Raw genomic sequence first — 14,481 nt, 5'->3', positions numbered from 1 at the left:
TATTTAGAAAATAAAATTGTCAGGGGATATAAAACATTTCTACTGACATATTGTATGATGATTCTCACTCTTCAGAGAAAATTACTCTTGTTATATTTTTATTAAAACGTTCTTAACATAAGCTTATGAAGGATGTTTAAAGCAATTCTGCATCAACTGCTTTTATCTATGCATTTTATTGTCTTTTTTTAATTAAAGAATGTTGACATAAAATCAAAAGTTATTTTGTTGCACTGCACTGATATGTATTACAACATTCAAGACCTGCATATATTGGGAAAATGTACTTCTTGACTTCACAAGCTGTTTTAAGGAAATATGAAAAATTGCAGATTAATTGAATTAATGTCAGTGTTGCTAAACCCCAACCAGGCAGTACATTGACAATATTTTATGAATAAAATAAAAATGATTGTTAGCTTTACCAAGTGTATATTTATTTTATTTTATTGTTTATTTCCAATTGTTGGTTGTTTATAATATAATGTTATATAATCTTGCTGTACAATTATAATATACACTAAATGCAGGATAAAGCGCGACTTCGGACTCTTATTTTGAAATATCGGTCGTGCGGCGCCATTTATATTTTACTACATGGTAACAGGCTTCTCATCGCTCTGTGGTGGTCTCTTATCGTGTTATCCGTGACTTTATCAACGAATTTATGGCGAATTTAGCCATGGCTGCGGCAGCTGCAGCTGCTAGAGACCCAGCGGTAGACCGCTCGTTACGATCGGTGTTCGGTATGTATGAACAGACCGGTTTAGTTTGTTTCTTGTGTCTACTATTCATTAGTTTCGTTAGCTGCTAAGCTAATCCCCACTCACTTACAGTTAAGTCACAACTAAAACTCCAGAATACGATCATGTAACACCTTATTTCAAAGTGTATTGTTTCATAGACTTCCAAAGTATTATTTTAGGTATTATTGTTTGCAGATCATGCATAGATATTCACGTATAAACAATCATTAGGTCTAGAACTACGGCATGTAACGTTAACTGTTACTGATGCAGTTGTGTAAGTAAACAGATGCTGTAACTGTAGAACAGTTTTCAACATGGTTCCTTGTTTCCCTTAATGTTTGTATTTTGGTAACAGTTGGAAACATCCCATATGAAGCCACAGAGGAGCAGCTGAAAGACATCTTCTCAGAGGTTGGACTTGTCGTTAGTTTTAGGTATGTACAATAATGCCTCAAATAACATGCGGTAACTTAGAGGAAACATGGTGTTGATCAGGGGGGAAAAAACTTCTTGCAGGTTGGTGTATGACAGAGAAACCGGTAAGCCAAAGGGATATGGCTTCTGTGAGTACCAGGATCAGGAGACGGCGCTCAGTGCCATGCGTAACCTCAATGGCCGAGAGTTCAGCGGCAGAGCTCTCCGTGTCGACAACGCTGCTAGTGAGAAGAATAAAGAGGAGCTCAAAAGTAAGTTTGAGTTTTGAAGTCTAATATTCTATCCAAAGGGAGAAATCTTGTGCACTAGAAATGGCTATTTTGATTGACCTGCATGATTGTTTCCACAGGTCTGGGCACTGGCGCTCCAATTCTTGAGTCCCCTTACGGAGACGGCTGCACACCAGAAGAAGCTCCGGAGTCCATCAGCAGGGCAGTAGCCAGCCTGCCTCCTGAACAGATGTTTGAGCTAATGAAACAGATGAAAGTGAGTGTAGGAAAGCGGCCTGTTCAATTTAAGACTGACACTTCAGATCAAGGGGGTTACCTGGAGAAACCAAGTCTCTTAAAGTATTAGTGCTCCCTAAAATAAATTGGTCATCATTTGCTCACCCTCATGTTGTTCCAGATTCATAGATGAACTTTTGTTCGTCTCTGAGTCAGAAATATTTTAATGAAACATGAGAGATTTCTGTTCCTTCATTGAAAGTCCATTCATCCATAACTTAACACTCCAAAACGTTTGTTGAAGACATTGTAGAAAAAATATTTGGTTTCTGTGTTGATTTATAGATATGTGATTAAAACTTGAAATGATATATTTTTATAATGAAAAGCGATTGTTACTTTTCAGAAAGCTTTGATTAAACATCTTGATTCATACGGATTGATTTTATAGTGTCTTTATTAATGTTTGAAGTGTGAGGGTTATGGACTTTTAATGGAGAGAGAGAATACTCTTGCATTTCATTAAAAATGATTTGTTAAAAATATATCTTGATTTATTTTTGTAAGATAAGCTGAGATAGTACAGATTAATTAAGTGCAAATAAATGATGACATTTTCTGTTTAGGGGTGAATTATACCTTTAATTGATTGTTATTCTATTGATCCAAGAAATTTATATTTGAAATGAATGTGTTATTTGAAGCTTTGTGAATCTGAAAATGTGATTGTATGATGTATCGTCATGTTCTTGCTCGTACAGCTGTGTGTGCAGAACAGTCCCCAGGAGGCCAGAAACATGCTCCTGCAGAACCCTCAGCTTGCTTACGCCCTGCTGCAGGCTCAGGTGGTCATGAGGATTGTGGACCCTGAAATCGCTCTGGTAGGATCATGAAATGCCTCTAAAGGAATGCACTACTTAGACAAATGGAAAGCATCTTGGTACATGGATTGTAAAGACTGAGAATGTTTTATTAATCTCCTTCAATAAGTATTGTTGTAAATCTCAAGGATTGTGACAATGTTTTAAACCAGTTGTTTAATATGTGACATTAAACCATATAAACATAATCAAATTAATAATCGTCCCTCATTCTCACAGAAAATGCTTCACCGTCCAGCTGTGGTTCAGCCCATAAACCCAAGTCCTCAGCCTGGACCGGTACCTAACCAGCCCCTCCCTCAGCCCAATGTACCTGTCTCTCAGTCTCAACCAATGGTTAGTATTATTCCGGGATGCATTACATAGTAGTACTGTTTTGTTTTCATACAGGACTGTTCAAAAGCTTGTGTTTTTAGGGTTTTTGAAAAAAGACTTTAATGCTCACTAAGGCTGCATTTATTTAAACAAAAATACATTAAAACATATTATTGTGAAATATTATTATAGTATAAATTAACTTTATTCTGAATTATAATGTAATGTATTAATGTGAATTTTCAGCACCTGTTGCTCCAGTCTTTAGTGTCACATGATCCTTCAGAAATAACTAAAATGCTGAACTTATGCTCAAGAAACATTTCTTATCAATGTTGAAAACTGTTTTGCAGCTTCAAATTGTAATTAATATATTTACTGTCATTTATCAATTTAATGTAATTTGATACAAATCCTAGCGAAATAAAAGTATTAATTTCTTAACAAAATCTTGCTGACCTCAAGCTTTTGAATGGTAGGGTTTTTTTTTATTTTTATTATTTTTTTTTTTTTATTGACAAGTTTTCATGAAGTTTACTTAATATCCAGACATGAGTTGGCATATACTGTTAACAGTATATATAACAGTTTAAGTAAAACCCAATAAATGGACTTTGCATGTAAAATGTAGTTTGGTTTTCATAATTACACAATAGTTTTCAGCATTTGGTAAAATCTTTTTTGCCTCGTTGTTAGAGGTGCACTGTAGTAAGGCTCAGTTGGGTTGTAATCTTCTGTTGGTCCTGTTACTCACAGCCAGGTATGCATGTGAACGGAGCACCTCAGATGATGCAGCCTCCACAGATGGGGGGTGGGGTACCCGGACCAATGCCAGGACAGGGACCCATGGGACCAGCTGGTGAGCTCAGTTGTCCTTGGATTACTTTGGTGCTTGTGTGTCTGTGTGTGTATCCAGAGTGGTTTACCTCCGGTCTCTCCCTCTACAGGTGGGATGCAGCCTCAGATAGGGATCCCTCCAGGAGGCCCTGTGCCCATGGATAGAGGACCAGGTATTCATTTTATGCATTCATAATTCTTTATTTTATGTATTTGTTTCCCATTACAAGCATTTGGTTTTTCAGCAATATTTTAAGCATTTGCCTTGAATTTATAAGTAGTATCATTGTTTTATATAATATAGGATATTACAAGTCATTGTGAGAAAATTATGATATGATTTCTTTCCACTTTAAGACCATTACCAAATTTGTCCACAAGGGAGCAGTATTGGCCAAACAAGTCTGCTGCGCTAAAAATGGTTTTTATATATTGATTTTATTTTCATTCACACCTCTTCAAGCTAGTGTCACCTAGTAGAATTTCATAAACCGTTTTCTCAAACATTTGCTCGAGTCAGTGTTGTTGTGTTAGGATACTCAACCATAAATATTTTGATGGCACTATAGTGTGTAAGATCAGGAAAAATTACATACTTCACCTTAACCATTTTGGATTCTTTTTTTCTTCTTTTTTTTTTCTTTCTTTTTTTTAATAAGAATAAGCGTTAAATAGAAAAAGCGTTTGAGTAATTTTACCAGGATTTATATAAATATATAAAAAAAATTAACGTATTTTTGTGCGCTACTGGTAAAACTTTTTATTAATATTTACTCTTTGTATTAATACATCCTTTAGCAAGGATACATTAAATTAATCAAATTTGACAGTAAAAGGAAATATAGCACATTTTGTACAGTGGTAATAAAAAGAACTCTTCAGGGAGCACCATATCAGCATACTTTAATGATTTTTAAAGAATCCTGTGATGCTGAAGTCTGGTATAATAGCTGCTGTAATCATAGGAATAAATATTTATGTTATAATTTTTATTGTAATTTCTCAAAATATTACTGTTTTCCTGTAGTTTTGATCAAATAGATTTAAGCTTTAGTGAGCTTGTTTCAAAAACATTAGAAAATCTTACTGACCGCAAACTTCCATTGTATATACTTTTGCTTTTATATTTAGTTTTATATAGTGGGACATTTATATACTTTATATAGGACACTTTGATTCCTGGATATTTGTATCTGCATTAGCCAATTAAAACCCCATATCGACCACTACTCTACTGCATGTCCATTAAGATCAGTACAATCATCCCTGGGTAACATCAGTAAGTGTGCCGTCTCAGTTTTCTCTCCTGTTCTCTTCACTTAATGCTGACCCAGGAAACCTTCAGGACTCTCCTGTGGGAGCAGCTGGGCAGGCTGCCATCGAGCGGCCTCAAGGTATCATGGGTTTAACTCTGGTCTGTTCAGAACAGGCCTGTCATGAGTCTCACCTGCTCATGGTCTTAGCCCTACGTTTACCTTTTGTAGTGTACTTCTTATCTTTGCGTACCCCTAAACATCACACCTGAACCATTTGAAGGCAGCACACAGTTTGCAACGAACAAAGTGGAACAAAGTTTACTTCAAATAGAGAGTGCAAAGTACCACGCGGATGTCTAGTGAAACTGCTCAAACAAATGATCCCATCATACCTGCGAAGTGGCTTGACACTATAACCTCATTATTCATGTTCTTTGTTAGCACAAAAGGACATGTCAAAGTTTTGAAATGTTTGTGTAATGCACTTCGACACTAGTTTCTTTCATTAATTGTAATTCTATAGCCAGTTGTTTTCTTTTTTGATTCTTATCAAATTGGCAAAGCATGCACATTTTTTAAAATCCGTTTTCATGTAAATGTTTTTTTTTTCATAGTGCCGATAGTAGACCCACGTGCTTCAATGCGAGGGGCCCCTCAAGGCCCTCCAGGGATCCCACCCAGAGGCCTTCTTGGCGATGGTCCGAACGACCCACGCGGTGGATCACTGGTCAATGTCACTGGAGAAATGGTGGAGCCTGGGTAATGTATATTAAAAACTTTGATGAAATGACATTTAGGTGGTCACAGCTGATCTTAAATTATTAAATTAGTCTCATAAATATTTTTAGGAAGCTTGACAAATCTTTTCCTTTTGGCAACTGTGATGAACTCTGTAAAGACTGACACAAAATGTCAAACCGTGTAGAACCATTATACAAAATATGTTTAAATGGGATAGTTCACCCAAAACTCCCCTTCAAACCAACCTGGGTTTATATGACTTTCTTCTTTCATATGAATACAATGGGAGTTATATAAAAAAATAGCCTGGTTCTACCAAGCTTTATAATGGTAGTGAATGTTGTTTAGATTCAGTAGTGTAATAGAAGTCCAATAAAGAGCCTCCATCCATCATAAAAAGTGCTCCACCAGTTGCCATTTTTAAAACTTTATAAATCGTAATCTCTACCTTCTGCTTACTGTAATACTTGTATTTATTAGACAGTGGCAATCCGGAAAGTTAATTGAAATGGAAATATTTTGTAACATTATAAATGTTTTATGGTCACGTTTGATCAATTTAATGCATTGGCAAAAAGGGAAAAAAAGTCCAAACTTTTGAATGGTTTTGTACATCAGGCTTCCATCGCAATTTATTGATCACTAAAGATTTTTTTTTTTTTTACTTGAAGGCATGGTTACATTGGAGGCCCTCCACAACATCAGGGGCCGCCCATGCATATGGCTCCCCCAGACATGCGTGGCCCTCATGAGATGAGAGGAGGACCCATGATGGGAGAACCTAGAGGTCCTATGATGGAGCAGCGGGGTCCACCTATGGAGGCAAGAGGTACTTAAAGATGTTTCAACTCAAGTTATTTGTTGGCTTGGATAACTGTATGGACCCTTTTTACAGACTGTGATGATACATTTCAGTGGTCATCAGCATTATAAATCCTGCAAAGTTTTTCTTTTCTCTCCTTTTTTCTTTGTGTTATATTACCTTTGCATCAAACTACAAAAAACTAGTTAATGCTGCTGTTAGATTATCAATCGCTCTCCTTTTTTCTGAAAGTCGTGAAAACACTATCATGGAGTATTTCTTTTACTATTTGAGCAAATGAGAAAACAAATAAAACCTATTTGATGTAGTCCCCCAAAGTTTACCCTACTATGATGACTTTGCTTCTGAGAAACTCACAAATGTGAAAAAGCTCTATTACCGGTTTTACTTCTTTCTGAAATAACACTCTGTTTGAAGGATAAACTGACAGATACGTTTTTTTTTTGTGTTTCCTAAGGTCGTGATCCAAGAGCTGTTGATGCTCGGGGTCCGATATCTGGCCAGAGGGTTCCTGTGGCTGGTGGAATGCAGGGTCCTCCCCCACACGGCATGGGACAGAGTGCTCCTCCATCAGCAAGACCAGTAAGATTTCCAGACTCCCGTAGATTTCTTTTTTTTTATTTTTTTTTTATTTTTTATTTTTAAACAGGATTTTTCAAATGTTTTAATGTCTAGGACCCTCTAAATTTGATCATCCCATTGTAAAGTGACCCTTTTTCAGAAATATAAAGGCAGCTGTCTAAAAATCCTAAATGTGATATTTAAGGAAAGCATGTTTGCAGATTTTAAATTAGCTTTTTAATTTTTTTTGTCTTTAAATTATTTAAAATGGTCTTGAAATGTTTACCATGTATTAAGTTATGTGCTTTGTTTCCTATTAAAATATTAGAGAACATTTTCTATCCTACTCAGATTTATTTCTGTGGCAAAAAAAACATGTATCCTGTACACTAATATTCAGGGTCGGTGGGATGTTTTTTTTTTTTTTTTTTTAACGCTTCTAAAAGAAGTCTCTTAGGCTCATCAAGGCTGCATTTGTAAACTGCGCTGGCAAAATTAGTCGGAATGAGCAAATTCTTAAAAGTGAGTTCTTTATATTTACAACATATCCATTTAAAAGACATTTAAAACTATTTGATTTGTTGGAATTGACTGAAAAATTACTGAGCTACATCCAATTATGAAATCAGTAGTCAGCAGTCAATTTTGAGAAAAATTTAAGTTGGTTTTCTGAAGTTTCCAAAGCAAAATCACCTAGCCACATTTCATCTTTCCCCCACTTATTTTCTTAACCCTCAAGTCATTTTGACCCAGAGAGGATTTTCTTTCTCCTGAAAATGTTAGTAAATGTTATTGCATTGGACTAAAATTTACTGACTTTGCTCACACACACAAACTTATTGATCATAGGCCTCATTAATTTGGTATAGCTTTACGACTATACCAAACTTGTGCGGAAGGGAGGCAACAGTCATGAAGAAATGAGCAGAGAAAAAGGTAGACCTCTCAGAATGCAAATAAAGATCATTTTAGACGTTTAATTACTATTTGGAATATTTAGGATGCTTAACTCATATTTGTGAACCTCAAATTCAAAGAAAAATTAAATTTCTCACTTTTTTTTTTTTCTTCCTGTAGCTCAAAATTAGCCAATCACATTCCGACTCATATTATCAGTACAGGTCACATTTACTTGATGAATAATAACAGTATTTGAGCAGTATTGTGAAATATAAAAATTTTAAAATGACTGCTTTCTATTTTAATGTATTTTAGATTTCAGTGCTGTCACAGCTGATTTTTAGATCCTTCAGAAAGCATTTTAATATACTGACTTGCTGCTCAATTTATTATAAATCATGATTTGGGGGGGGGTTGGTTGTGCTACTGAAAATTTCATACATTTCTTTTAAGAAAATTTTGATTAATATAAAAAAAGGATTGATTATTTATTTTGTAACAATACCAATGTCTTTATAACTTTTAATTAATTGAGTGTCTTGTTGAATAAAAGGATACTTTTGAACAGCTTCCCATACAAATATTGAGAAATAAAGAAATCTTTTGCGCCAAAAAACGATATGCATATTTTTAATATCTTTCAGAAAAAAAAACACTTATTTTCTCTCAATTTGTCCTGTTTGTACAGCCCTATCTCAGAGAACACTATTTAGCTTGCAGTATTTAGTTTAAATGTCCTCATGTTTTAATCCCGTTTATGTCTTTTAACAGGGTCCTACATCAGATGTCTCCTCACAAGACCATGAGAAAGTGAGTGTCCTTTTTCCCTACAGTGACCAGTTTTTCCAGAATAACCAGTTATGTTGATTTAAATGTTGACGGGGTTATGTCACTCTCATTAATTTGAATCTTTCGCGATGTAATCACACGTATGTTGTGTAGATACTAATCTCTATGCTGTTTCCACATTCCCAGGCTGCCTTGATTATGCAGGTCCTGCAGCTGACCCCAGAACAGATCGCTATGCTGCCACCAGAACAGAGACAGAGTATCCTGATACTGAAGGAGCAGATTCAGAAGACGGCAGGCGCACCCTGAAGACTCATCTTGTGACGCAAGTTTTTTTCTTTCTTTTGCATCCATCCTAAAACTGTTTATGTTAATAACAGGCTCTGCAACAAAGCGGTTTTCTTATGTAACCGTGATTATTTTGGGTTAGTGCACGTCTGAAAAATCTGACTCTACAACTTTGTGATTGCAGGAAGATCTGTATCTGATCAGACAACCATCCCTGGCTTCTTTTGTATTGGTCTGCAGGTCATCCACATCCAAAAAAACTTGTTGTTTTTGTTTTCTAGCTAGTTTTTCATTTTAAGTGAGGCCAGTTGTATATGAATAATAGTAGTTCACAACTTACTGCTCATGAAAAAATAAAACAACTGGAATTATTTTCTAAACTGAATATTTCCTGTCTCTGTAATTTATTATAAAAAACTGTTTAGAAAATACATTATATATAATGTACAGTATTCATTTATGTCTTAAATGATAAAGTTGGTTTGATTCTTCAAAGGTTAAAAAAAACCCGTAAATAACCATGTGACATGTTAGATCAGATATATGTGGTTTTATAGAAAAACAGCTTTTCCTTTTTCACCTTTTAAAAAGAGGTGAAATTCTGAAATCCTTTTCAACAACTCCTTGCAATGCTAATTTTAGAGCACTTATTTACACAAGGAAGCACTTCTAAAAACACAATACATTCTGGTGTATGTCTGATTTCCTTGATTCTTGGTGATTCATTGCTAACCAGGAAATTGGAAAGCCAAACCTTGAAAACAATACAATGAGCAGACTTTTGACACCGAATTAGTCTCTTGCAGGATGAAGGGTGTCATTTTCTTGTAACAGCAATGCAGAATCATTTAGACGTAAAGATTCAAGAAATGACAAAGCATGATACTGCTGACAAAGCATGATACTTCCTGTGAAAAAGTTCCTCAGAAGTTCTCTTTGTTAAAGTAAAACTTGGTTTTCCGTGGATCTACGTCCGAGTATTTCACACATTTCTTCTCCAAGTCCTTTGCTAAAGCTTGTGGGCCACACAAGAACGTTCCAACCACAGACCTGTGTATATTTAAAATAAACTTTTAGTGCTGGGTTGTTTTTGTCACATGTGGGAATTTGTTTCGCAACTTACGATGGGTTTTCTTGCCGAACTTGTTCAAATTCTCTATCCCAGTTCGGCCGGCCATAACCAGTCTTTTGTTTTAGACCAGTGATGATATCTCGATCTTTATCGAAATGCACCATTGCATGGTTAACCTTCAAATACAAGATTAGATGTTCTGTGATTTATGCAAATTAGGTCAACTTGCTCTTCAGATCACAACAGTTTTATATCACGTACATGACTCTGGTCCCATCCGGTGAGGTAGAGCTTATATGTGAGGAAGTCCCTCATTCCTCGTTCCTCCATGTCTTTCTCAAGAACCTGTAGGAGATCTGCAAACCACTCAAAGGCGTATGTCTCTCTACACAGCCAGTAGAAGTAAATCTAAACAGAAAAGTTAGACATTAAGAAGAAACAGAATTTCAAGGAATCCCAGACTTTGTCTAAATCTAAGACATGAACGCAAATATTTGTAATTTTACAGTAACAACAAGAGTGATTGTACTCAACCTTTGCAAACAACTTAATTATTTTTGTCCCACATGTTCTCACCCTCTTTGTTCGTAGTTTGGGGTCAGAGTCTTTAAACTTGTACCAAATCGACTTCAGGATAGAGGCAAATGGGGTCACTCCAATCCCAGCACCCACCAACATGCTGACCTCATAATCAAATACATCCTCACTCGCAGTTCCAAGCGGGCCATCCACAGCCATCCTGATGCAACAAGAAAAGATTATTTATGTTTATATTACTGATCCTGTGTGTCATTTTCCATATTATGAAATATCTTTTCCTTAAGCTGAAATTAAGAACTGCAGCCTGAAGAATACATGAATGTGTAATGCCCTACAGACTTAAAAGTAAAGTTTTTTAAACTGGCATCTATGGTTCCATTAAGAACCATAATTAGAAAGAACCATCATACTATGACATTTCTTTTTATTTTAAGAACACACTCCCCTTAACAAGGGTGTTGCAGCAATGCCATAAAAGAACCACTTTGGGTTCCCAAAGAACCTTTCAATGAACAGTTCTTAAAATAATATTTTTTTATTATAATTGTGAAGAACATTTTAATAATTATTTTCCACTATAAAGAACCTTTTGTGAAATGGAAAGATTCCATGGATGTTAAAGCTTCTTCATGGAACTCTAAATGGCAATAAAGAACCTTTATTTTTAAGATTGCATTTCACTGAAAGCTTCTTTGGGAACTCCAAATGGTTCTTCTATAGAACTGCTGTGAAAAACCCCTTTTGGAATCTTTATTTTCAGAGAATAAGTGAAATGGCAAAAAGTACATACTTCGGTCCTTGCCCACCCTCTGGCAGGTTTTCGACCATCTTAATGAGGTTTTCAGTCCAATCTCCAACTGAGCGGATGTGCACACTAAAGAAGTCCTCTTCCGGGGCTGATGTCATGGTAAATGGGTGCCACTCAAGCTGTGAGATGGCAGGACAGTTGAGGAACACATACTGGCCGACTTCCATCTTGAATCCAGGCTTCACCAGCTGCAGTTCCAACACCTTGGATGGGCGGATTACAATCTAAAATGCAAGAATGGAAACAGTTTGTCATTACAGAACAACTATACTGGGGTTTAGATGAACAATGTAGTCCATGAAGACTCACCTTCTTATAACTGACAGGCTGCATGTAGCGAATGAAACGTAGCAGCCGCTCACAAAGATAAATTATCATTGGTCCAATTACCCACATCCAGGTCTTCAACAGAAGATTCAACAAATTGAAATTGGTAAGCACTCAAATAAATCCGTCACAGCCTGTGTAATTGTAAATGTGACAACTTTTACCTGAGGAAACCCTCCTGCAAACTGCGGAAGTGGACATTCATCAATTTCCCCCCAGCTCTCTGGCTGATCTTCGCAGAAGGAATTATCGTGAGGTGGATTGGTCACTTGCTGACTTCGCACAATGCGTCTGGACAGAAGCCAAACAGAATATTTTAATTCATCTTATTCTCCTACAAATCAGTTTTTTTTTTTTAAATTAGACTCACCCAGTTAAACAGATCTTACCCTGCACCATGGAAAACTAAGCCAGCAAAAAAAACGATGAAGAGGTGATGTGTGTACCAAAAGACCTCAAAATAGTTTCTGCGAATGACTTCCATTGATGAAGTGATCATGAGGATGAGGGCAAGAGTTATGACGACTCCAGTGAGACCTGCAATAGTGGTGAATACTAAAATCGTTGGAGTCTGGAGTACAAGGAAACAAGTTTAGAGCAGGTATATATCATACCTTCAGAAGCAACATAGTCAATTGTAAACTACCATTCAAGTTTGAAGTAAGAAAGATTCTAAAAGTATTAATTAAATGCAAGCAAAAATACTCACTGACCCCAAACTATTGAATGGCGGTGTACTGTATATAAAATCAAAATTACAGGAAAATGTAAAAATCGTAATAAAAGCCATTAAAAGTTCAGTAACTCACAGTAGAATTTGAGCGAATGGGATTCAGGTAAGTGGTGTTTAATTCACGAGAATCATCGAGCATGGACAGTTTATTGGCAAGGGGCCCATATCGACCTTGGAAACTGTTTGTGTACCACTCCGCGTTAAACAAATGAGCGACAGTGTGAACCGCTGCATTAAAGAAGGATTTCATATGGTCAAAATCGGAAAATGTGTTACAACATGTTTCAATAGTTCTAATTATTGTTTACTTGCAAATATATTTCAAATCTTTATTCAGACCCAAACACTTTAAATACAAGAATCAGTTTCTTACTAATTTGAAACTTGATCAATGTCTATCCAGTTTTTTTTTTTTCCAAGAAGAATATAACTTTCTGCAATGCTAGTATTCAGAATGAAATACCTAGCCTACGGCTCAAACTGTGAATGAGAACATTTGATTAAATATAGAACACTATTGCATGTTTACTATATTGAATTGCATATTTAATGTTCTGCAATAGCTACTGGACATGCAAGCCCTTTCCTGTAAAACTGTAGCCTATCATTCAGGTGCAAGCTTAAGTAAGCTTAAGCTGTGATAGGCAGAAACATCTTCCTGTTAATTTTTCAAACACTTTTACCTGTCATAAGGGCAATCATGTAAGCAACCAGTTTGTGGAAAGTCAGATTTTTGTCCAGCTGTTTCCTCATTGTTCTGCCACAGCACTGAAACAGACAGGAGAGCAAAATACTTACAGAGGTTCACATATACTCTCTCAGACACAAATGTGCAAGTGTGCAGCAACTCACTATGAAGGAGCCGCGGAGCAGAGACAGCAGGTTTCGGCACACTGGTAACAGTATCAGCATGCAGTTGAAGTTGAGTACAGCAGCTGGAGCTCTGGCCCAAGATAATGCAGACTGAAAGAAACAGAATTACATCCACTTTCACTTCATTTACTCTGCTTATCTCTCTTTTTACTAATTGAAACCTAACTTTGAATCTCATGAATAAAACATCTTCCTTAGGTGCCTTCTTTTGTCTTAGCCAGTGCATTGCAAAATGCATATTTTACATATTTTTTATGCTATTACTTACCCCTAAAAGTTCACGAGTGTACTCAAATTGCGGTCCCACATCATAGAGTAAGTAAAAGTAGACAAACAGAAAGATGTTGATGCCCATCCACACCACCTACAAATACAGACACATCAATATCTTACAAATAATGGAAAAATGTGACTTATTTTAACTTAAGTTTTATAGCTAACTGTATTGGCCGATTTTATTTAACAGAAATAGTTGGCAAAATAATCTGGTCTCTTACCAAGATGAAGGCGCTGAGCCCTTGATTGATGATCCAGTTGCTCATCTTCACTCTCTGCTGCAGGAATGAATGAACACTGCTCAGATGAGCGCTGTATTCTTCACCTGTCCTGTTCCTCGACTCCGCCCTCTACTGTCGTCATCGACAAGGAAACGGGTTGTGAAAATATGATTTGTTGATGTTGCATGTATGACGGAAGTCCCGGAAAGAAGCAATCTGAACGAGATTAATGTGGCTGTTAAAAAGCGTGTCCTGGTATGTTTGACTGGAAACTAGGCATAAATTTGAACGATGGGCTTGGGCGTATCTACTGATGTATATATAATATTTTTTCTTTTCTTTTTGCTACGCTCATAATGTATGATTGCAGGACACACACACACACGTTTGTATTGAACATGGAGCAAGAGAGTTTGTGTGAAAATAAATCATACAAGTGATTAATTTGGTTTACAAATCTTATAAATGTATGAGGTTACGAGGTCAAGCGGTTTGCAAAGTTTATAGCCTACTATTTTCTATTTATTTCGATTGATAATATAATAAAATGTGTTAAATTTACTGTCAATAAAATATGTTAATATAAAAATATATTTACAAATTATTTAAA

The 14,481-nt window shown here is 36.1% G+C and overlaps 2 protein-coding genes across 5 annotated transcripts; one reads left to right on the top strand and one right to left on the bottom strand.

The window, feature by feature from the left end:
* Positions 1 to 577: 577 nt before the first annotated feature.
* Positions 578 to 9,406, top strand: LOC128027480 (cleavage stimulation factor subunit 2-like). 3 transcript variants are annotated; one of them, XM_052615145.1, is made up of 15 exons: positions 578 to 746; positions 1,105 to 1,183; positions 1,266 to 1,435; positions 1,534 to 1,670; positions 2,392 to 2,511; positions 2,731 to 2,847; positions 3,583 to 3,685; positions 3,774 to 3,836; positions 4,998 to 5,057; positions 5,534 to 5,678; positions 6,332 to 6,489; positions 6,941 to 7,065; positions 8,716 to 8,754; positions 8,920 to 9,058; positions 9,206 to 9,406. In XM_052615145.1, the coding sequence occupies exons 1-14, from the start codon at positions 668 to 670 to the stop codon at positions 9,040 to 9,042; spliced, it is 1,518 nt and encodes a 505-aa protein (XP_052471105.1). In that variant the 5' UTR covers positions 578 to 667; the 3' UTR covers positions 9,043 to 9,058; positions 9,206 to 9,406. The 3 variants fall into 3 exon arrangements, with proteins under 3 accessions (XP_052471105.1, XP_052471107.1, XP_052471108.1); XM_052615147.1 differs by having other exon boundaries at positions 8,920 to 9,062; positions 9,210 to 9,406; XM_052615148.1 differs by lacking the exon at positions 4,998 to 5,057.
* A 150-nt stretch (positions 9,407 to 9,556) lies between these two features.
* LOC128027479 (cytochrome b-245 heavy chain) lies at positions 9,557 to 14,428 on the bottom strand. Of its 2 annotated transcripts, XM_052615143.1 has the most exons (13): positions 13,872 to 14,428; positions 13,643 to 13,738; positions 13,354 to 13,464; positions 13,185 to 13,269; positions 12,578 to 12,729; positions 12,158 to 12,339; positions 11,933 to 12,059; positions 11,751 to 11,843; positions 11,424 to 11,665; positions 10,670 to 10,832; positions 10,355 to 10,501; positions 10,145 to 10,269; positions 9,557 to 10,071 (listed from the first exon to the last, which is right to left on the bottom strand). In XM_052615143.1, exons 1-13 carry the CDS (start codon positions 13,914 to 13,916, stop codon positions 9,945 to 9,947), a joined length of 1,695 nt encoding a protein of 564 aa, XP_052471103.1. In that variant the 5' UTR covers positions 13,917 to 14,428; the 3' UTR covers positions 9,557 to 9,944. The 2 variants fall into 2 exon arrangements, with proteins under 2 accessions (XP_052471103.1, XP_052471104.1); XM_052615144.1 differs by lacking the exon at positions 12,578 to 12,729 and having other exon boundaries at positions 12,158 to 12,305; positions 13,872 to 14,427.
* Between the last annotated feature and the right edge of the window lie 53 nt (positions 14,429 to 14,481).

Source organism: Carassius gibelio, chromosome A14 (assembly GCF_023724105.1).
Source record: "Carassius gibelio isolate Cgi1373 ecotype wild population from Czech Republic chromosome A14, carGib1.2-hapl.c, whole genome shotgun sequence".
Taxonomy (NCBI): domain Eukaryota; kingdom Metazoa; phylum Chordata; class Actinopteri; order Cypriniformes; family Cyprinidae; genus Carassius; species Carassius gibelio.
This window is presented reverse-complemented; position numbering and strand designations above follow the sequence as displayed.